The following is a 21,708-nucleotide window of genomic DNA, read 5'->3' on the forward strand; positions in this document are numbered from 1 at the left end:
CAGAGAGAAGGTCAGACTTCTTGTATCTTATTGGCTCTGTATGTAGTTAGTATAGGAATAGTCCCATAGAATACAAATAACAATTGTAAAAAATTTTGTCATGAAATATTTCTGTCTAAAATTATTTATCACCTTTGTAGACTGTAGGCTTGGGGAAAAACAGAGTACTATCTGAATTGTTTGTTCTCAGAATTTAATTTAAAAGCTTATTTTGGGGAGAAAATTTCACCAGATGCATTAAACAATTCTGTGCCTTAAAGAGGCTCTCAGTCATCACTATAAAAGTAATCTAATTTAGTCAGTTCTTGGTGAGTGGGACCACATTGGAAGAAAGTTGAGTTATTCTTGATAATAACATAATACATAATAAAATATTAATAACATAATTTTAAGTAATAATAATGTTCTCAGAGTTGATCAAAGTATAAAGAAGGGCTCTTTACCTCACACCAAGTGGCCCAAAACCTTTTCCCGTAAGAGCCATAGTCCCAAAGCTGATTTGCAGTGCCTAATTTATGATGGGTTAGGATAACCTGATAACCTAGCTTCTTAGAATTCTATGTAAAATAAAAAGGCTCTGGATGGGGCCAAAGGGCTGTGCTGTGATTGGAATCCAAGTGGCTACTGCTACTCTGAGTGGTCAGCTATGTAAATCTCATTTAGATGAGGTGCTAAAGAGGGTTTGAATATCATCAGTATTACTGGCATCTGTTGGCTGGTTTTTTGACATCTGGTGTCTTAAAACCTGATAGGAGGGACATGGCTAGTTGTCCATTGCAACAAAATACTTGATATTGGTGATTATAGAGGTAAAAGGTTATGTTTTCCAAATTAGTAAGTGGTAGTATGTTTTACATCGGGAAGATAGATGAAACCTAAAACCCTTCAGGTCTGAATTCTGTAATTCTTTAAAATAGGTACAGAATATGTTGGTAGATAGATTATGTAAAAAAGAAAGTAGAGGAATGTTCAGATAGGAACAAGGGACAAGAGAGATGAAGACTTTATACAGTAAAAGATATCTAAGGAGAGGCTTTATAACTTTTTAGGAGGATAGTTTTTATTGGGATTTAAGTGGGGGTTAGGGTTAACAATAAATATTGCCTTAGGGCGCCTGGGTGGCTCAGTTGGTTGAGTGGCCGACTTTGGCTCGTGATCAGGTCGTGATCTCGCAGTTTGTGAGTTCGAGCCCCGTGTCAGGCTCTGTGCTGACCGCTCGGAGCCTGGAGCCTGCTTCGGATTCTGTATCTCTCTTTCTCTCTCTCTCTCTCTCTCTCTCTCTGCCCCTCCCCTGCTCATGCTCTCTCTCTGTCTCAGAAATAAACATTAAAAAAATTTTTTTTAAAACAATAAATATTGCCTTGTCTTTTTCCTTCTAAATTTGAAATCAACTGAGAAATAAATTCCTTAATCAGCAGATCAAAATGTTAAAAAATCATCCTGATTGGTGGGGTTGACTGGAGAATACTCCATAGATCTGTGGCTAGATGAGCTTACAACCATCTTCCCCTCTCCCCAGTTAAACTTAACCCAACAGGATGCTGGACCTCTGGGACAACCACTCATCCCGCCGTCCCCCGACCCCCACCTGGGCCTTGCAGGCCAGAGAGAAGTTCTGGCATCATGCAGACTGTGCCTACTCCTCCTGGTACCTCATCTTTTCCTGAGAGCCCAAGAAGGGAAGGCCATGGTGATTAGTTTCTGCTCCCGGTTGTTGAAGGGTTAGGGAATGAGAAATGTCGTAGGAGAAGTCTCTCTCTCCTCAGGGAAATATGAGCCTGGGGAATAATGGCCCTCCTTTTCTCCCCCCTTCTCAGAAAATTGAAGCATGAGCTTAAATTGTTTCCTAGATCAAAAAGGGTTACAGATCTTTGTCTTTTGGGGTGCCTGGGTGGCTCAGTTGGTTAAACGTCCGACTTCAGCTCAGGTCATGATCTCATCGTCCATGAGTTCGAGCCCCGCGTCGGGCTCTGTGCTGACAGCTCCGAGCCTGGAACCTGCTTCAGATTCTGTGTCTCCCTCTCTCTCTGACCCTCCCCCGTTCATTCTCTGTCTCTTGCTGTCTCAAAAATAAATAAACATTAAAAAAAAAAATTAAAATAAAAAACTTGTAAAAGGCAGGGGGACCAATCTGGTTTTAAATATTTGAGTTAATCTGGAAGCAAAGGGCAGAAACTGGGGAATCGCCTAGCAGCCTCTCTGTGGATGCTTATTAAAAAGTATTTGCCTATTTCCCTGAAACACCTTTTGCTTCAGTTTGGCTTAGAAGTCTTATTAGCAAGACTTTTATATTTTTATTAAATATCTCAATCATACTCTGAAAACTGATTATTTTCAAGGTTATCTAATTCAGTAGAAGGATTCTTTTCCTATAATACGGGATCAGTTGTACAGAGTAACAAAATGCTGGTTCTAAACTTTTAGTTTGTTCTTGCTGATTCCTCTCTTCCTTTTCTCCATTTCAGAATCCTATTCTAAGAACTTGGACACTCAGTCATCCACCATGGTATTGGGTCCTGAACAGAAGATGCCAGATGGTAATTTACAGCTTTGTGTTATTGTCTGATTTTTATTTGGAACTAAGTTTATTTTTTTTATTTTAATTTTTTTAATGCTTATTTTTGAAAGAGAGAGAGAGAGACAAAGCATGAATGGGAGAGGGGCAGAAAGAGAGGGAGACACACAATCTGAAGCAGGCTCCAGGCTCTGAGCTGTCAGCACAGAGCCTGACGCGGGGCTCGAACTCATGGACCGTGAGATCATGACCTGAGCCGAAGTCGGCCGCTTAACCAATTGAGCCACCCAGGCGCCCTGGAATTAGGTTGAAATCAGTAACAGAAATTGACCATATTTTCCTTCTTGTCATCTGTGGTAACAAAAACTGTCCTTAACTCCGCTTCCCTAGCCAACAGTATCATCACAGAGACCTGCTCCAATCAGGTCCGATCCAGTCACCATCTGCTGATTTAGGCTGTAAATGAAAATGGATTTATAACTAGAAAGATCTGTCTCCTGTCTTATTTCCAATCCTGAGATGAGCCAAGATTAGCTACAAGTTTGATTTCTATAGCAGTAATGCTTGCAAGGGCAGTATTAATCACAGACCTGGCATAAAATTCTTTAGAATGCTTTGGCTTTTCACAGCACTGCAGATACTTAACGTGAGGAGCAATAAAATACCGAGCAAACACCTTAAACTGTGTATTCCATTAGAGCTTCTTGAGTGCTCTAATCCTTCCGAATTCTAAATGTCCCCTGTAGAATTTTCATTCCTTTTCTTTAAACATCTTCATTAATTCAGGGCCACTTCACCTCAAGTGGGTCAGCTCCTTATAGAAAGAAAGCTTTTGTTTTTCTAATTGGAGGTTGCAAGGATTTCTTGGAAACCCTAACATTAGAGAGCTCTGTGGTTCAAAATAGCCATTTGATGGCTACCAAACTAGGCTTTGTGTCCTTCTGGCAGATTAGCCCTTTTCTTCCAGACCCTCCCCTTCCCAGCACTTAAGATTAACTGCGAAATGCAGGACTCAGGGAAACACTGATTACCAGTCTAAGATGAGACCTCCTATCACAAGGGTGCCCACACCCCGTGACCCAAAGCTCTTCACTGCAGACCGTAGTCAGGAGGCAAAGGGTTACTGCTTGGTGGCTTTCCTGCAGGTTCAGATTTTAGCTTGAACTGTGGCAGGATTTTTCAACTTCCACATTTATTGAGAAGCCTGACAGAGGTATAATGTCCAAGGATGATTCTTTGAGTAAGTCCTACCAAATGATGGGTTGGAGACAGAACTAGACAGACTTAGTTCCTTTCTTCTAAAAGTTAAGATTTTAGGTTTTACCAGCCTGGGAATGTTATATTTTGAGCCCTAGACATCCGTGTTTTTAGAAGAAAATGAAGTGCTTCTAAAAATTGCTACCTGGGAATATAGAAGTGTGAAAGTAGGAAAACCATTGCAAGATGAGTGTTAAAACTGATCGAGAGCTGAGTGACTGGGGAAGAGCGGTGAGAGGGAGCTTTGTTGCCATAAGCTTTTTTTATTTCCTGAATTTCCATCCCTGTGAATATATCGCCTATTAAAGAATTCATTTATTTTGGGCGCCTGGGTGGCTCAGTAGTTAAGCATTTGACTCTTGACTTTGACTCAGGTCATGATCTCACGGTTCGTGAGTTTGAGCCCTGCATTGGGCTCTGTGCTGCCAGCATGGAGCCTGCTTGAGGTTCTCTCTCTCACCCTCTTTCTCTGCCCCTCCCTCACTGGTGCTCTCTTTCTCAAAATAAATAAACTTTTAAGAAAGGAATTAGTTTATTAAAAATATAAATAAAATATTAGAAATAAATTGAGTAGAGTCAGCTTGGTCTTGTGCATTTAGGTATTAAAAGATTTAATTTAAAAGTTACTAAGGATGAGTTGTCAGTGTATTTTGTTCATTTTCATTTCTTCTCAAATTTGTTAATTTAGATGATGCTTCTGGAGACCATGGGGACCCTGCCAGTCTTGGTACCCTCAACCCTGCCTATAGTAACTCATCTCTTTCCCAGTCCACTGGGCACTCACAGGAGCCCTTCACCACCTACTTTGATGAGAAGATTGCCATTCCTGAAGAGGAGGTTAGTGACAAATCTTTGGAGGAAAACTTTATTTAGAGAAAACTTAGGAGTGAAAAGTCTGCTGGATAACTCAAGATTAATGGCCTCACATCTAATTTTGGCAAGCAGTCTCTGAAGACAGCTTTTGTAATCAGAATAAGTAGAAACTGTTTGGGAAAATGAGGACCTTGAAAAACAGTTGCCACGTTGACCTAGTGAATACTTTTTGATCTAGAAGTATGAATTTCATGTTCTTTTTTTTTACAGTGTCCCATTTAGGTAGTGATTGGGCATAGGGGTACTGATAGGTTTTAGACTGAGAGGCTGATTGATGGAAAGAACAGGTAAAGAAAGGGCTCCTATTTGGACAGAGAAGAGGTAGCTTATTGATAAGAAGTGGGTAACATGGAAGTTGAACTTGGACACACGCAGTGTCCAACATCCTAAGTCTTTCGATCTTATGAAGCTCATATTGTTGTTTTATATGTAACAAAATAACAGATAAATTAGATCAGTAATTTGGAGGTGGTAATTCGTTTGATGTCTTCCTCTCTCGTATAGTATTCTTGTTTTAGCTTTCGTAAACTCTGGGCTTTCACGGGACCGGGCTTTCTTATGAGTATTGCCTACTTGGATCCAGGAAACATCGAGTCTGATTTGCAGTCTGGAGCGGTGGCTGGATTTAAGGTGAATATCTGGTCTTACCCCTGTCCCTTTTAAACACACAGTACACCCTCACATCCTTTCCCCCTACAGTGCCTGTCGGATGTCAGCCTTGGGAGTTACATGCAAATACTTCATTGGCAGTAATGCTTAGGTGAAAAGTACTTTCCACCATCTGCTTTTTTTTTTTTTTTAATGTTTATTTATTTTTGAGAAAATGTGAGTGGGTGAGGGGCAGAGAGAGAGGGACAAAGGATCTGAAGCATACTCCTCACTGAACAGCAGTGAGTTCAATGTGGGGCTTAAACTCAAGAACTGTGAGATCATGACCTGAGCTGAAGTTGGATGCTCAACTGATTGAGTCACGCTTCTGTTTTGTTTTTTTTTTTAATTTATTAAAAAAATTTTTTTTCAATGTTTATTTATTTTTGAGAGAGAGAGAGAGAGAGCGCCAGCGGAGGAGGGCAGAGAGAGAGGGAGACAGAATCCAAAGCAGGCTCCAAGCTCTGAGCTGTCTGCAACGAGCCCGTGTGGGGCTGAAACTCACGAACCTTGAGGTCATGTACTGTGCCAGAGTCGGATGCTTAACTGACCAAGCCACCCAGGTGCCCCTTAATTTATTTTAGACACATATTTGGTTTTAAATTTTTGTTTTGTTTTATCTACTCCACATAGTTTCCTTGAACAAAGGAGAAACTGTAGGTGGGAGAAACTCAGACTCAGAAAGGTATGAGGTGACCTAGCAGGTTATGTACAGAACCTGATACAGAACTCAGGTCATTTGATTCTGGATCTGGGCTCTTTCCTGAATGTTGTATTTCTCATTCATGTTGCTAAACAGCCAAACAAAAACACCCCAGTTGTCTAATGAGTGTTATGACGGGATTTTGTTCTTTTCTAGTTGCTCTGGGTTCTTCTGTTGGCCACCATGGTGGGGCTCCTACTCCAGCGCCTTGCAGCTAGACTGGGAGTGGTCACAGGTTTGCATCTTGCTGAAGTGTGTCACCGTCAGTATCCCAGGGTGAGCAATGTAGTGTGCTGTTTGTTACTCATCTCATAGGAACCTGTGTGTCTGATGATACGTGCTGGCCGGAGGGCTTGGCGGTCAGGGGCCCTGAGGATGAGTCGCAAGGAATATTATTTAGTTCCTCTTGCCGCCAACCCATATTTCTCTACTCCTTCAGAATTTAACTTGGGATTCGCTTTTTGCCAGAAAGGTTCCTTCGAAAAATTCAGTTTGCATAACATAAATACCTGCCATTCATTCTGCCTTCTGGCATCTTGCAGTGCCCAGCCCATGGAGGGGTGGGAGTGCTCTAAGCACTTTGAGTCATACATCTTTATTACTATCATACATATTTTCTTTTTTGATTGACTTTGTCATCAATTTGAAAAATAAGGTTTTTCATTTTACTTTACTACATGTGGCAGGATCTTTGGATTTGTTAATAATTATTTTTCAATTTACCATGACCCTGGAGGTTATACTGTCTTCTGCAGCTTTTTTTCTGGACATTTTGGCCCTTTCTCACTGCTCTCTAAGGCAGGAATGGACTCTGTGTCTGGAAGATAGTTTTAACCTAGGTTCATCTTTAGATAAGATACTGATCTGCCTCTGGTTTGTCCTAAATGTTTAATCTCCTTTCATGGCTGTGAGAAACTGTCTGTATCTGCTTTATTTCCCCATATATGCTTCTCAAAAAAGCCATGGTAATTTATAATTTCTTGTAGCTTCTTTTTCTTCATGTATCTTAACAGTTGTTTTTTGTGACAATTTTTTTGTATAGTCAATACCTGAAGATGTTTGTTTGTTTTTTTTTCTTGACCTCTGCTAGCCAGTATTAACTAAATTTGTCTTTTAGCTGGATTATTTGACCAGATTAGTTTCCTCTTATATGCCACTCAATTCTAATCAGTTCACCCTAAGTCCCTTTACATGTCTGTCCTTTTTCACTTGCTTGTGTATTATTATTACATTAAGGATGACCCCAGCCTTTTCATTTTTGTTTTGTCTCTTTAGCCACGGTCAAGATATTTTCTCTTGTCATTTTCTGTTCTCTCCTGAACAGTATTTTGACCATATGAGCATCCTCATCTTCCCCTAAAACTTTTAAGTTTGTTTTTAGGCGGGAAATTAAGTGGAAATTAATGAATGGAAATTCTGTTCCTCTCTTGAGTGGAAGGGAAAGAGAAAAAATTAGGATCAGCCCTTGCCTTGACCTCGGCTCATAGGTTCTACCACGTAGAAACACCCTTGCTTTCTCCAGCTGGGGGCCACAGTGCAGTAGTCCATCCCTAGACTGAAAGCTTATAAAGGACTGTGGATGGGTCAGTGCCAGATGTGAATTCCAAACTCTAAGGAAAGTTCTTAGAAATGATTAATTAGAACCATGTCTTTCTGCTGTTTGGTATTTAGGTCCCACGAATTATCCTATGGCTGATGGTGGAGTTGGCTATCATTGGCTCAGATATGCAAGAAGTTATTGGCTCAGCCATTGCCATCAATCTCCTGACTGTAGGAAGGTGAGGGGGTTTTCCTCCAGAGAGTAATATTTTGCTAAATTTCAAAACAAATGTAAAAACCACCCAACTCATTTTCAGTTTTCAAGATTCAACTTGAGTATTATTTTTTCTGTGGAGCCTTTCTGGAGCCACCTTCTCTCCCAGCAGCCTGTAGGCTCTATATGTCCCATGTTCTCATGTTGGGTTATACATCCCACTGTTGTATAGTATGTGACATTGTGTATTACAATTATTTATCTGTATATCAGCTTATCCCACTAGACAGTGAGCTCCTAGAGGGGTAAGACCTATACTTTTCAGCTGTGTATCCGAAATGTCTGACTTAGTAGACCATCAGTGTTGGAATGAATGTAATTAATTCAGTTGGTGCTGTGATCCTAAACTACCCAAGGCCTGACCTCCCACCACTGTCGCCTCTCCCCCAAGTCCTTGCTTCTCCAAGTATTGTATATCTGGAGACCTGTTGGAGAGAAAGTGTTTCTCAATGTTTTCTTTCTTTCTTTTAATCTCCATTTCTTACCTCTGACCTAGGGTTCCTCTATGGGGTGGAGTTCTCATCACCATTGCAGATACCTTTGTATTTCTCTTTTTGGACAAGTACGGTAAGGAGAGTGGGAATGGAGGGGTCAAAGAATCTACTTTCCATCATGTAGCTGATGGAGAAGTCTGCCTTCTGTGAGCTCACTGCTGCATTTTCCCTTTTAGGCTTACGGAAGCTAGAAGCATTTTTTGGCTTTCTCATCACTATTATGGCCCTCACATTTGGATATGAGGCAAGTATTATAGGCTGTTCGTTAGCTTTTACAACAAAGGAAAGATTTTTTTGCCTTTTATTTACAATCATATAATGCTAGGATGGTTTAGTTGTATCCCATGCATTAACAAAAAGCCAATTCAGTCTAGGCCGGTTTTGAAGGAATAGGATCTGTAGCAAAGGCTAGTCTCCAGGAAGGCCTGCTGGCGCTCCTAGTTCAAAAGTGACTAGATTTTTTAGGACTTCCTAGACTAGACTCTCTGGTTCCAAGTTGGCCATCCCAACAATAGAGCATGCTGGGAGAGGGCTAGGGAGGAAGCAGGGTTATTCCTGGCTGTGAACTTGGAGGGGTTTTACTTATATTGGCTTATACCAACTGCAGCTTGAACTTTCTCTGTATTGCAACAGTTAATGAACTCTTAAGGGATATGGCCGACGTTTCCTGCTTTGTGCCCCAACCCAGCTGCTCCTAGGAATCAGTACCGTTTTATGCAGTAATAGTACCTTTCTGTGTCCAATTGTTTTTTTTAAATATATATTTATTTTGAGAGAGAGAGAGAAAGCGTGCGTGTACACGTGAGCAAGGGAGGGGCAGAAAGAGAGGGAGAGAGAGAATCCCAAGCAGGCTCCACCCCACCCTGTCAGCCCAGAGCTCCACTTGGGGCTCGATCTCATGAACCTTAAGATCATGGCCTAAGCCGAAATCAAGAGTTGGATGTTTACCCAACTGAGCCACTTGGGCGCCCCTATGTTCAATTGTTATAAACTGATTTTTGCTTAATGGCCTCACTAAACTTGGAAAAGTGTATCTAATCTGTGAATAGATTATGCAATAGGTTAGTCTAAGGCTTCCAAGAGAAATGCGGAACCAGGAAAAAGTATGTATGGGAAGTATTTATCAATGAGTCTCAGCATACGTTAGTGGCAAACATAAGTGATTTTTAGATAAACATGGGTGAACAGAGGCATGAGTGTGGGTAATCAAGAATTGACTGTATTCTTGGGTCTGTCTCCCAGGAGTGATTGTGAAGCTGCTATCAGTGAGGCCCTTAGCAGCTGCTGACTGTTTCTTTAGAATATTAATTACATTCTCCACACATCTACTTTGTATATTTAAAATGTGATGTAAAGTGTCTGGGTACCCCAGTCCTGAATTCTCAGACCTCTGGCAGCAAGCCCCTCTTATGCTTCTTGGTTTCCTAATGGTTCTGTGTTCCTCATTATTCCAGGTAGTTGTTGAAGAAAGTATTGTAAGGAACAATGGATGCTGAGTGTTTCCTAGTACTGTGTTACTCCCCCGGTCTCATATCCTAATAGTTGTTATGTTGGCATATAGTATGTTACAGTGAAACCCAGCCAGAGCCAGGTACTCAAGGGCATGTTCCTGCCATCCTGTCCAGGCTGTCACACCCCACAGATCGAGCAGGCTGTGGGCATCGTGGGAGCTGTCATCATGCCACACAATATGTACCTGCATTCTGCCTTAGTCAAGGTGAGCATGGCCCTTATCTCCATGCCCCCCAGGTAGTTGATGGTTCCTTCAGTTGCAAGGGACACACGCATAGTTTAAAACTGTTAGAGCCCTAAAGGAGAGAAGTATTTTTCCACAGTTGGGTGTTTATAAACTCCACACACTCAGACTGTTCTTATCACAAAGATGACCAGAAATAAGCGACCCCACAGAAAAACTGGGACTAAAGTTCTACCTAAAAGGTCCAAAAGTACACCAAGTCTCTTGTGTTTGAATCTCAAAAGTCTGAGTGACCGTGAGGAGATCAGAAGTAAAGTACCCAACAAAGCTTTTCTCAGTCAGTCTTCTACAGTAGTTCGCTGGGAGGTTTCAGAGACCTTTATAATTAAAGTTATTAGGACTGAAAATCAGGTTGTTTTTGTATGTCGGTGGTTCTTCTGGCCACAATAACTGAGAGCTCATAGTCATCATTTCCTGTTTGGGGCATGCCCAACGTTGTCAAAGTGTCACGAAGTTCTTACTCACTTCATGAACTAGGATGTTAAAGTGAGTTTTCTCACATTTCATATGGTCAGTTGTTTTGCCCTCTGCATCTTTCCTCTGACTCCAAACTCATGCAATATTACGTACGAGGAGACTTGTTCTAACTAATTAACGACTACTGCTGTCCTCTCTCTAGTCCAGACAGGTAAACCGAGCCAATAAGCAGGAGGTACGAGAAGCTAATAAGTACTTTTTCATTGAATCCTGCATTGCTCTCTTTGTTTCCTTCATCATCAACGTCTTTGTCGTCTCCGTCTTTGCCGAAGCATTTTTTGAAAAAACCAACGACCAGGTGGTGAGTAAGCCAGGGTCGTGAATGGTAGTGAATGTGAGGATAAGTGAAGGAGTGGGGTAGGCAGAATGACAGTGACTTGAAGCTCAGGGGAAACAGATCTCCAACCTCAGGGCTGCCCCCTAATCACTGCAGTAGTTAGGGTCTGGAGTCTGGGGGCAGACTAAGCCTAGACCCATTTTTCCCATCTTTTGGCACAGAAGAGAGCTTGCCTCAGATTAAAGATTGCCTCATGTTGCTGTTAGTGGCTTCGTGTCAGTTTGGCTCTTTGTCATCCCCTTTTGTTTCCTGTTTATCAACTGCCAGCCTGCTTGCCAGTCCTGCCATTTGGTGATGAGGACAAGTGGGGAGGAGTCAACAAACAGAAAACAGAAACCGCCTAAGATACACTCTTTGGCATTTTTTTTTTCTCACTCTTTTGCATTTTGAATTCTCTGTCGTCTTGATTCCTGATTGCCTGTCTATAGGAACTCAGACTTCTGGCTCTGCTTTGACTCAGGAGTCCTCTCCTGTTTCTTAGGGGCCCTCTCCTCCTGTCATCGCTTAAAGTGAGCCAGCATTCACGTATTACCATGCATACTCTTCACTCGGTAAATATTTTTGATGGCATGGGGGTGTAGAATATGGAAGAAGACCACACGTGACATTGGTGCCAGTCTCTGCTCCCTTTACAACCTGTATCCGGTGTCTTACCTCCACCCTAGGTCTCATAGATGACTTGAGTATGACGTGTAGTTTGTGATTTGCTGGAGAGTTCTTCTGATCTGGTCCTTGCCTCAAAAATAAAAGTTGCTCCTAAACTGCTTGCATTCCAGGTTGCAGTCTGTAGAAATGCCAGCAGTCCGCACACTAGCCTCTTTCCTGACGATAACTCGACACTGGCTGTGGACATCTACAAAGGGGTAAACCTATTCAGATCTGTGATGATTGCTCCTGAATCAATATTCTTGGAATAGTATCTGGTCTTTTCTGTGGGTTCACTTCAGAACTGAATATATCTTCTCTGGAGTGCCATTTATTTCAGAGGTCTAGATGTCAGACAAGCATTTTTGGATTACATGGGAGGGAATAGAGGATAAGCTGAAAGATAAAGATGAACAGTATCAGCCATTCCCAGAGTTATGCTGGTAGTATATTGTTTTATAGGATTTTTAAAAATTTCTTTTTAAAGTTTTTTATTTAGAGGCAGAGAGTGCGTGCGAGTGAGCAGGGGAGAGGCAGAGAGAGGGGGATGGGGACAGAGGCTCTGCACTGATAGTGGCAAGCCTGACATGGGGCTCAAACTCACAAACCGCGAGATCATGAAGCTAAAGTTGGATGCCCAACCGACTGAACCACCCAGGCACCCCTTTTTTTTTTTTTTTTTTCCCAACGTTTTTTATTTTTATTTTTGGGACAGAGAGAGACAGAGCATGAACGGGGGAGGGGCAGAGAGAGAGGGAGACACAGAATCGGAAACAGGCTCCAGGCTCCGAGCCATCAGCCCAGAGCCTGACGCGGGGCTCGAACTCACGGACTGCGAGATCGTGACCTGGCTGAAGTCGGACGCTTAACCGACTACGCCACCCAGGCGCCCCCAGGCACCCCTTTTTATAGGATATTTATTGGGGGAGACTGAAGAAAGTGTTTCTGATGAAGTATTCTTTATTGGGACCTCTCAGTCCCTTTTATGTTGGTTACATTACGAACCTCCAAGAGTAGAACACATAGCTTATGTAGCACTTCCCAAATTTATTTGACCTTTTTCTTCACTCCTGTTGTTATCTTCTAGAATAGTGTGTTAAGTAATATAATTTGAGAAATGTGGTATAGACTTTTTTTTTTTTCTCACATATTTAAAATCTATGTTGAAGACGAAGCCTTTAAGAACTTGGAGAAGAGGTAGAGGAATGAAGGAATATCCAGGAAAATTTAGGTTGAGGGCCTCTGAAGTGAGGACAGGTCCTGAGTCTAGCTTCTGGGGTAGTTCCCAGCACAGCACTTGGTGTAGATTGGTACATAGGAAGGAAGAGGGAGAAATGCTGCAGAGGAATTCTGTTTTGGGTGTTGTCTAAGCAGATCATTGACACAAACATCTTTCTTCCCTGCTTCTCCCAGGGTGTTGTACTGGGATGTTACTTTGGGCCTGCTGCACTCTACATCTGGGCAGTGGGGATCCTGGCTGCAGGGCAGAGCTCTACCATGACAGGAACCTATTCTGGCCAGTTCGTCATGGAGGTATGTGCTGTTGTGACTGGTATACATTAGAGGAAGAAAACATTGTCCTTTTGTTACTTCTTCTTACTCCCATGTTTCTAAGGGCTTCCCAGACCTCTCTCTGTTTCCTATTCTAGACATTCATCCTGCTGTGTTTTCTTCCAGGGATTCCTGAACCTAAAGTGGTCACGCTTTGCCCGAGTGATTCTGACCCGCTCTATTGCCATCATCCCCACTCTGCTTGTTGCCATCTTCCAGGATGTAGAGCATCTAACAGGGATGAATGACTTCCTGAATGTTCTGCAGAGCTTACAGGTAAGGAAGGAGCTGAGGAAACTCCCATTCCATTTAATCAGGCAGCATTGTATATTGCTGTCCCTAGGTACTGAGTGTATAGGGCTGGGTGCTGGGGAAAATTGAGAGGAAGAAAGAGGCAGAGTCTTGGTCTGCAGTAAATGCATGGAATCCCGGTATCTAAAAACCTTTTAGGGATGCCTGGGTGGTTCATTCGGTTAAGCATCCAACTCTTGACTTGAACTCAGGTCATGATATCACCGTTCATGGACTTGAGCCCCTAGTCAGGCTCTATGCTGATAGCGCAGAGCCTGATTGGGATTCTCTGTCTCCCTCTCCCTCTGCGCCTCCCCCACTTGCTCTCAAAAATAAATAAACAAACAAACAAAAATAAATAAATGCATAAATGAAAGCTTTTAGGGTGCCTGGGTGGTACAGTCAGTGAAGCGTCAGACTCTTGACCTCAGCTCAGGTCACGATCTCACAATTCATGAGTTTGAGCCCTGCATCTGGCTCTGCACTGACAGTGCAGATCTTGCTTGAGATTCTGTCTCTTCTTCTCTCTGCCCCTCCCCCGTTTATATTCTCTCTCTCTCTCCCTCTCTCTCTCTCTCTCTCCTCTCTCTTTCTCTCTTTCTCTCTCAAATGAATTTTAAAACATTCTTTTAAATAAAATCTTTTGGACATGGTTTGGTTTTAAAAGCTTGTTGAATGGGAATTATCTGCTATAATTACGTACAGAGTATAAAATTATTGTTTCTTAATCTAAGCAAACATTAAATAATAAATAACATAGGACATTGCTAGGTCCTGTGGAGGTTAAGAAGACAAGGAAGATAACAAATGTTTTTAAGGACTCAAAGGATGATGATCGATGCTAAGTTAATGATGCCTCTATAGATTTCAACGTAATGCATGAGCATGTTGGGATGACAGGAATAATTTCTCATGGGGCAGATGAAGCAGGGTGTGTGTTTCCCTCTTGCTAACAGTGCTGGGTAATATGAGTATCTCCAGTAGTCCTGTCTGATCTTTGTTCTTTCTTTTCCAGCTTCCCTTTGCTCTCATACCCATCCTCACATTTACGAGCTTGCGGCCAGTAATGAGTGACTTTGCCAATGGAATGTGAGTGTACTTCTCTCAGTTCCCCCAAAATATGTGGGGAAATGGTATCTGCATCCAACAGGCCAGTCAGAAAATGAGTCATATAGGGAACCACATGCTTTGAGAGGTGATTCCTAGAGGTGCCCCTCAATCTTTGGCTTAGAAAATGGAGACTCTGAATGTAGTAAAAGAAGGCAAGCAATTTTTCATTTTTGGGGAGAGAAAGGTCAGCTCTTAGGGTTTTATTCTTCAGCTGCAGCCACTGAAGCTGCCTTAATTTCATGTTAAATGATCTTAATGAGAAAGGCATAAACTAATACCTTTTATATGCATCTTTAAAGAGTGTGGGGCATTTGAAATTGTCTGTTGCATCTCTAGGAACTCCGGGCTTGTTGCATTTTTAGGGCTTGTTGCATTTTTAGGGACTTAAATATCAGGGATTATTTGATAGTATTTCCCCCACCTCTTTCTCCCTACTGGTGTCTATTTGGCTCATTTAATTGGGACATAATAAGACAATTTTCAGTTCATTTTGAAATGCCTCTTAACTCCTGTCCTGTCTGCCCCACAAGACCGAGTGTCCTTTTCTGCTTACAGATAGGTTGGACTATTCCACCAATGATTGCTGATTCTTTTACAGAGGCTGGAGGATTGCAGGCGGGATCTTGGTCCTTATCGTCTGTTCCATCAACATGTACTTTGTCATGGTTTATGTCCAGGAACTAGGGCATGTGGCATTGTATGTGGTAGCTGCTGTGGTCAGTGTGGCTTATCTGAGCTTTGTGTTATACTTGGTAAGTCCATTCAGGAGGGAGTAGGGGTATATGTATCAGAGTTGGTAGAGACGGGGCTTACTGATACCAAAATGAAAGGACTCAAAAGAGCACATAGCCTTCTTATCTCCAGGTTACTGGAACAGTTTACATGAAATTGTTAATAACGTCAGCTGTGGTTAAACAATATTTTTAACCATAAAATTTAGGCTCCTAAGAGCTGTCCTGTCACTTCTGCTGGTTTCCATTCTTAGTAATTCCTAATAAGAGAGTGTACTGTGTTTGAGGAATTAAAAGAAGAGCAGTATAGAAAGTAGAGGGTAGTACGAGATGGGGTTGGTGAGATGTCAGAGCTTTGGGGCGGGATACACGTGAGTTCACGGTCCTGCTCAGCTCTGCCATTTAATAACTGTCTCGTAAAGAAATAACAGTGATACTCGCTCATTGAATTACTCTAGAGTGATTTAAAAATGATGGTTATGAAATCGTAACTACATAGAAAATGAATACGGAGTAATGTGTTCCGAGATAATCAAGTTCCTTCTCAAAAGTCTAGGGTAGATTATGTGAACATGATGATAGTTATGTTCGGATGGTACCATCATGGGGGTGCCTGGGTGGCTCAGTCCTAAGCGTCCAATTTCGGCTCAGGTCATGATCTCATGGTTCATGAGGTCAAGCCCTGAGTCGGGCTGTTTACTGTCAGCATAGAGCCTGGAGCCTGCTTCAGATTCTGTGTCCCTCTCTCTCTCTCTCTGCTCATCCCCCACTTGTATCCCCCCCCCCCAAAATAAATAAACATTAAAAAAAAGATGGTACCATCATAGATACATTCTTTTCTCTATTTCCCAAATGTTCTGTCACGTTACTTATAGTAATGGAAATAGTTCTAGCAACAAAAACAACAAATCCACCTCCCTGTTCCATACAGGTTTCTCTGAAAAATTCATGTTTGGAGGAATTTAGGGGCAGCAGAATTTATACCATATCTGCTGAGAGAATGGTTAAGGACAGAGGCTGGAAACCCGATCTTTTGAACATTTAACTAATCCCCATGCCAGTGTTTGCCACAGGTTAGGTACTAGATTGAGAAAATCGCTTTAGTGACTATTGAAAAATTATGTCCTGGATTGATATAGCTTTTCTTTTTTTTCTCCCCAGTAAACCTGGGGCACACTAGGATTATGCTGAGCCTATGTTCTAGGGATTTACTCTAAGGAAATCCAAGTAATTGAACGTGTCTTTGACAGGAAATATTTTAAAAATTCACCGTAGAAGTTAAAGGAATCTTTCCTTCCTGCAAATTGTGTATGAAGGGTCCGAGTTGTCCTCAGTCACCCTGAGACTGTCGAGATTGTTGAAGACCCATTTTAAGGCTGAGGGCTGTGAAGCCCCCAAAGCATGGACGTCGTAGAGCAGTTCAGGATACTATTCCATTTGTATTAGTCTGTCCTTCATTCCCTCCGCCTCCACCTTCATCATGAGGAATGGGTCTTCAGGGAACTCCCAGTCGGATGAAAGAAACAAATGACAAACAAAAAGCGGTAGGAGCAGGGAGCTCAGTATTGAAAATAGTCTGCAAAAAAAAAACGTTGCTGAGGAAGGCAAACTCCAGGATGTTTTGAAGGGGGTGTGGGGTTGGGAGAATGACTTTGTGCAACCTTGGTGGTAGGAGATGAGCAAAGCTGGATATGCAAGGAAGAGAGCAGGTTTGTGTCTGAGCAGTGAGGCGTGAGCAGTCATGGTGGGTAAGAGGGCTCTTCAGAGGGGCTGGTGAATGATGGCCGTGCTTTATCTTTCAGGGTTGGCAATGTTTGATTGCACTGGGCATGTCCTTCCTGGACTGTGGGCACACGGTAAGCATCTCTAAAGTCCTGCTGACCGAAGAAGCCACCGGTGGCTATACTAAGTAAACACTGGATCAGTCTGTCTGTCCTCCACAGGTAGCCATCAGAGCCAGTGTGTTTCTATGGTTTACTGTGTGAACATAGACAAAAGTATGTGCTGTTGCACAGACTTCATTTAAGACTCAACTGTTTGTTGGGAAAGACTTTGTTTCAATATATGTTTGAAAGATGGAATTTTTTTTCTTCCTGACCTCCTAACCTGGGAACTGGATTAGATAGGATCTTTGAAAAGCTGACATTTGCTGCTATCATTCCAACACTAAAATTTTAAGTAGCTGCCTAAGGGCCAGCTTGTTTTATCCTTTTGAGAGAGAATCCTGTAGGCATGATTCTTAACTAGGCTGTGTGTTAAAAAAAAAAAAAAAAAAAAAATGGAAAATGTAATAAATTTTTCTTAATACAAATTATAGAATGGGTATGCAGGTTTTGTTTATCAAAAGATTCTGGATTTTAAGAGGCTGAGAAATACTTTTCTTATCCATACCCTTTCAGTTACTTTACTTATTAAAAAAAAACCAACTCACCTAAGGTGGTGTCATCCATATTAAATATAAAATTGTGAAACATCTCTACCTCTTTCAGGTTCAGGATTCTTTTAACTTCTTTCCACTTTAAATTTTTGGTGGAAGTTAAGAGGGATGAGAAAGCATAAATTTAGACGGTGATAAACGAACAAATAGCAAAGCTGACATGCAGGTGGTGGTTATTAATCACCTTGGAACATCACTGAGCAGATTTCCCTCAGAGATGGAAAGCTTATCAGGAATTTCTTGGGAGTCCTGATTTCCATAAGTTTCATCTTAGTACCGAGCTTTCCCGTTGATACTTCCTCTTTGAGTGCATACAGTTGTAAAACCTTCACCTTCCTCATCCAGGAAGTTGGTTATAGAAAAAGATGGTAGCATTTATGAACTGACGTTCTCATGAGATTTTGGAATGAGGAGAAAAGACTTAAAGGAAAAGAAGAGCCATCTGTTTTATTCCTAAAAGCCATCTCCTACCAGAATTGTCACGTTTTTCTGAAGCATGCCCAAGACCACTTGCGAGGCAATCTCAGGAGCTGTGGACCTAACTGTTGCAAAGCTCTTTCTCTCTCCCTCAGCAAGTCAGTAGGTATCACTGTGGTTGCAGAGTTCTCTCAGCAAGGTTGCGCTGGGCTACCTCTCTTCAGCCATTCCCTCAGAGGGAAAAATTTTGAGACCAGATGGTGGAGCTTTGGAGTCAGAGGAAATGGGTCCCTTCAGCATGAAGCTGCTGCTCTTCAGCCACTTCTGATACTTTTACATGTGGAGCCTGAGTTTGTGTGATTATACCAAATCAAATCACATTTGTCTGGTGGAGATAAATAATCAAGTCTTTTATAGCCATTGACTTGGTGAGAACAGTAACGGGAATGGCATTGAAGGACTTCTCGTTTTTTGGAGCTTTCCTTCTGGAGTCCTGGTTGATTGATATTATGTATTCATCTCAGCCCCTGAAAGCATTATTGCTCATATTTTGCACACAGTCAAAAGCACAGACTGGATGGATTGTTTTTCATAAGGCATTAAGGACAAACTACTGTTTCACTGACTATACCTTCTCTTAGTCCCTCAAGTAATATCTGACAGGATCATGAAAGACAAATTTCCCCAACTGTTCCTCCTCACATCTTCCCCTCTCCCTATCGTCATGCCTGGTCATAAGGGCACTCTGTGAAGATGTTGGAGACTGACATCTTTATCTCTCATCTGGCTGTGCTAGGTGAAGGCAAAATTGACAAGAAAAATTCTTTGTAAAGACAGTACAGTGACACTTCCCTTTGCCCTGAGTCTGGTGGGCCCAGTCAGTCTCAGATTCACAATATGTATTTAGAAGTTCAAGTAAAGCTGCTTATTTTCTTTTTTAAAGTTTTATTTATGACTGACGATGATGGAAAATTTCTTCCCACTTAAGTGGCATTTTATAATACTATGTGTGTGTGGAGTGTTTTACAGTGTTAAAAGCACTCCCAAACCATATTCCATTTGATCCTCTTAGAGAGAGAGTGTCCTTTAGCCAGTACTCTGGGTGCAATAAACAATGCTTATGAAGTCTTCCGGTGCCAGCATGTGCAGTGTGTGTGTGTGTGTGCGTGGAATGTTAAGGATATACAATTGTACCTTATGTAAATCCGTCCTTGTTCTCCAGAAATGTGACATGAAATAATTGTGCTGGTACAGCATCTTGGGAATTCATAGGGATGGGGATGAGCTGTAGTTTGGCTCCTGTGAGGTCCTGCTAGTCGTATTCCAAGTGGTGACAACTGAGCTGTTAGTGACCACTTAACAGTATGTAAACTTGGTTTGTAATTAAAAATTTTTTCTTTTTCCTGTTTGGTTTCCTGGGTATTTTTTTTCACCTGGAAAATATTTAACTTCTGAAATACTGAAACATCAGCCGCCACCTGGATTGACATATTAAGCCCACAGTGTTAGTGATTTTCTCTTGTGAAGGGATGGAGGTATAAATAGCTTTAGTCCCTAGAAGACTTGATGAACTGCAGACAGCAAACACGAATATCAATCTACCCACTTAGTCACATACTGTTTGTCTTGCTGTTGCTAAAGGTCACATCATTGCCTTATTTAAACTCGAAAAAAAATTAATTCAGCCTTTCTTTGCTCTAAGCTGAACATTTTTCTGTCCGTAGTCTTGTTTCACCGTTGGAATAGGCTTTTATATTCCATGTATGCTGCCCATAAAAAGTATAAGTGTTTGAAAAGAGAAACCAAAATTGTTTAGCTTAAAAATTGAGGGGCGCCTGGGTGGCGCAGTCGGTTAAGCGTCCGACTTCAGCCAGGTCACGATCTCGCGGTCCGTGAGTTCGAGCCCCGCATCAGGCTCTGGGCCGATGGCTCGGAGCCTGGAGCCTGTTTCCGATTCTGTGTCTCCCTCTCTCTCTGCCCCTCCCCCGTTCATGCTCTGTCTCTCTCTGTCCCAAAAATAAATAAAAAACGTTGGGAAAAAAAAAAAATTGAAAGCATTTTGGTGGAACGGATATAAACGGAAACATTGGCGCCATTTAATGAAAACAAAGACGAAGCTCAGGCCTAATAAACTACTAGCCCTGTCACCATACAAATGACAGGAAAATCTAAGTGAACACTTGATTTATTCCAAGATTGTCACTTGAACTTCATTTTCCCTTTCTCTGTCATAAGCTTTTCTGCCTGTCTTATAGGAGCTGAATACTGTAACACCAGAGAAGTAATCTGGGGATTCTGTTCTCCATGTTGTCCTTCCTCGTTTAGCTCTCCCTTCTTCTCTTGGGTTTACTTTCCAAACTAGAATAGGATGCAGTCGTTTGAAGATCCTGATTTGAGACATTTCTTTTAGCTCTGCCCTCTGGAATGCTTTCTACTCCTTTATTCGATAGGTAGGGCCAATGAATCTAAATGTGTCAGCTTCCCTTGGCACCTTAGCTTATGAAGGTTAAAAACGGCTGACACTGACCCCCATGTGCTCGTCCTGGTCTGAGCACTCCTAGGACCTCATTCAGTTGTTACAACAAGAGGATCGGCCTCTACGTCGATGAGGCAGCTGGAAGGCCAAAAAGTAAAGTTAACTTCCTTGAATCACATCAGTGGTAAATGAGCAGCTGGCATGTCAACTTGAATAGCTAAACCCCAGAGTCCACGTTGCCATTACTGAACCGTCCTGTGTAATACGTAGTACACTCTTCATGCCAGGTTAAGACGCCAAGCTTTGGTGTCTGGCATTACAGGAACACGTCAGAGCATCTCGCTTGATACTCTGATTAGTGAGAGATTTGTACTCTAGCCAACTGACAGACTAATTTTGCTTGGACTGTGTTAAATTTGGAACAACTTTGAATGCTTTTTGGTGGGCACAGAAGGCGGACAGGGCCCTCTCTGATCCTACCCCAGGAGTAGCTAAGAACTATGAAGCTTACTCATTTATTTGCATTACCTCTCTGCCCCTGTGACAGCAGTTAGCCTATTCCTGTGCCGTTCCGCGCCACTTCTCAGTGTCTCCCAACAATATGACAGACTCCTCCAGTGAAGGAACCCTAACAAGTCCTCTAAGAGTCTGGGAATCACAGGACTAATAAGGCAACTCTTGCTTATTACGTAATGAGGAAGCCCACCAGCTCAGCAATCTTGTGAAAAGGCAGCAATGAATTTATAGTGTATCTGACAGTTGCTCTTGGTTACTAAAACCTGAAATGGAAGACCCTGAAATGAATAAGGAGGCTTGTCTGAAGAGCTGTTTCTCTGCCCTAAGGCCAGTGTTAGTAATTTCCTAGCTCACTATGCCTAGAATAATTTTATTTGGGGGTTCATTTGGTGTCCACGGGGTCATCAGAAGCTTGTGAGGTATACAGGGCAATTTGTAATGTGTTAAAAAATTCTGTTTGTCGAGGTGCCTGGGTGGCTCAGTCAGTTAAGCATCCGACTCTTGATCTCAGCTCAGGTCATGATCTCACGGTTCGTGGGCTCGAGCCCTGCAACCGGTTCTATACTGAGAATGCAGAACCTGCTTGGGATTCTCTCTCTCTGCCTCTATAAATGAACAAACAAACAAACATTAAAAAATAAACATTAAAAAATCATATTTG

The 21,708-nt window shown here is 42.0% G+C and overlaps 1 protein-coding gene across 9 annotated transcripts in view; it reads left to right on the forward strand.

Annotated features, from left to right (window-relative positions):
- SLC11A2 (solute carrier family 11 member 2) overlaps window positions 1-21,708 on the forward strand; it is a 54,857-nt gene that overhangs the window by 18,881 nt on the left and 14,268 nt on the right. For 5 of the 9 annotated variants that reach the window (XR_009265714.1, XR_009265713.1, XM_058742776.1 and 2 more), the window contains 15 exons: window positions 2,466-2,537; window positions 4,461-4,609; window positions 5,150-5,275; window positions 6,153-6,272; window positions 7,668-7,774; window positions 8,306-8,376; window positions 8,480-8,547; window positions 9,865-10,020; window positions 10,679-10,837; window positions 11,650-11,736; window positions 12,932-13,051; window positions 13,196-13,345; window positions 14,376-14,449; window positions 15,069-15,222; window positions 17,004-17,057. Coding sequence is in view for 7 of the 9 variants with exons in the window: in XM_058742776.1 (XP_058598759.1) it covers window positions 2,466-2,537; window positions 4,461-4,609; window positions 5,150-5,275; window positions 6,153-6,272; window positions 7,668-7,774; window positions 8,306-8,376; window positions 8,480-8,547; window positions 9,865-10,020; window positions 10,679-10,837; window positions 11,650-11,736; window positions 12,932-13,051; window positions 13,196-13,345; window positions 14,376-14,449; window positions 15,069-15,222; window positions 17,004-17,057 (1,667 nt within the window). In the remaining 2 variants the exon portion in view is untranslated. Of the gene's footprint in view, window positions 1-1,433; window positions 1,691-2,465; window positions 2,538-4,460; window positions 4,610-5,149; window positions 5,276-6,152; window positions 6,273-7,667; window positions 7,775-8,305; window positions 8,377-8,479; window positions 8,548-9,864; window positions 10,021-10,678; window positions 10,838-11,649; window positions 11,737-12,931; window positions 13,052-13,195; window positions 13,346-14,375; window positions 14,450-15,068; window positions 15,223-17,003; window positions 19,462-21,708 lie in introns of those variants that run through there. The other 4 variants (XM_058742778.1, XM_058742774.1, XM_058742777.1 and 1 more) reach the window with 4 other exon arrangements.

This window comes from Neofelis nebulosa, chromosome 8 (genome assembly GCF_028018385.1).
Source record: "Neofelis nebulosa isolate mNeoNeb1 chromosome 8, mNeoNeb1.pri, whole genome shotgun sequence".
Taxonomy (NCBI): domain Eukaryota; kingdom Metazoa; phylum Chordata; class Mammalia; order Carnivora; family Felidae; genus Neofelis; species Neofelis nebulosa.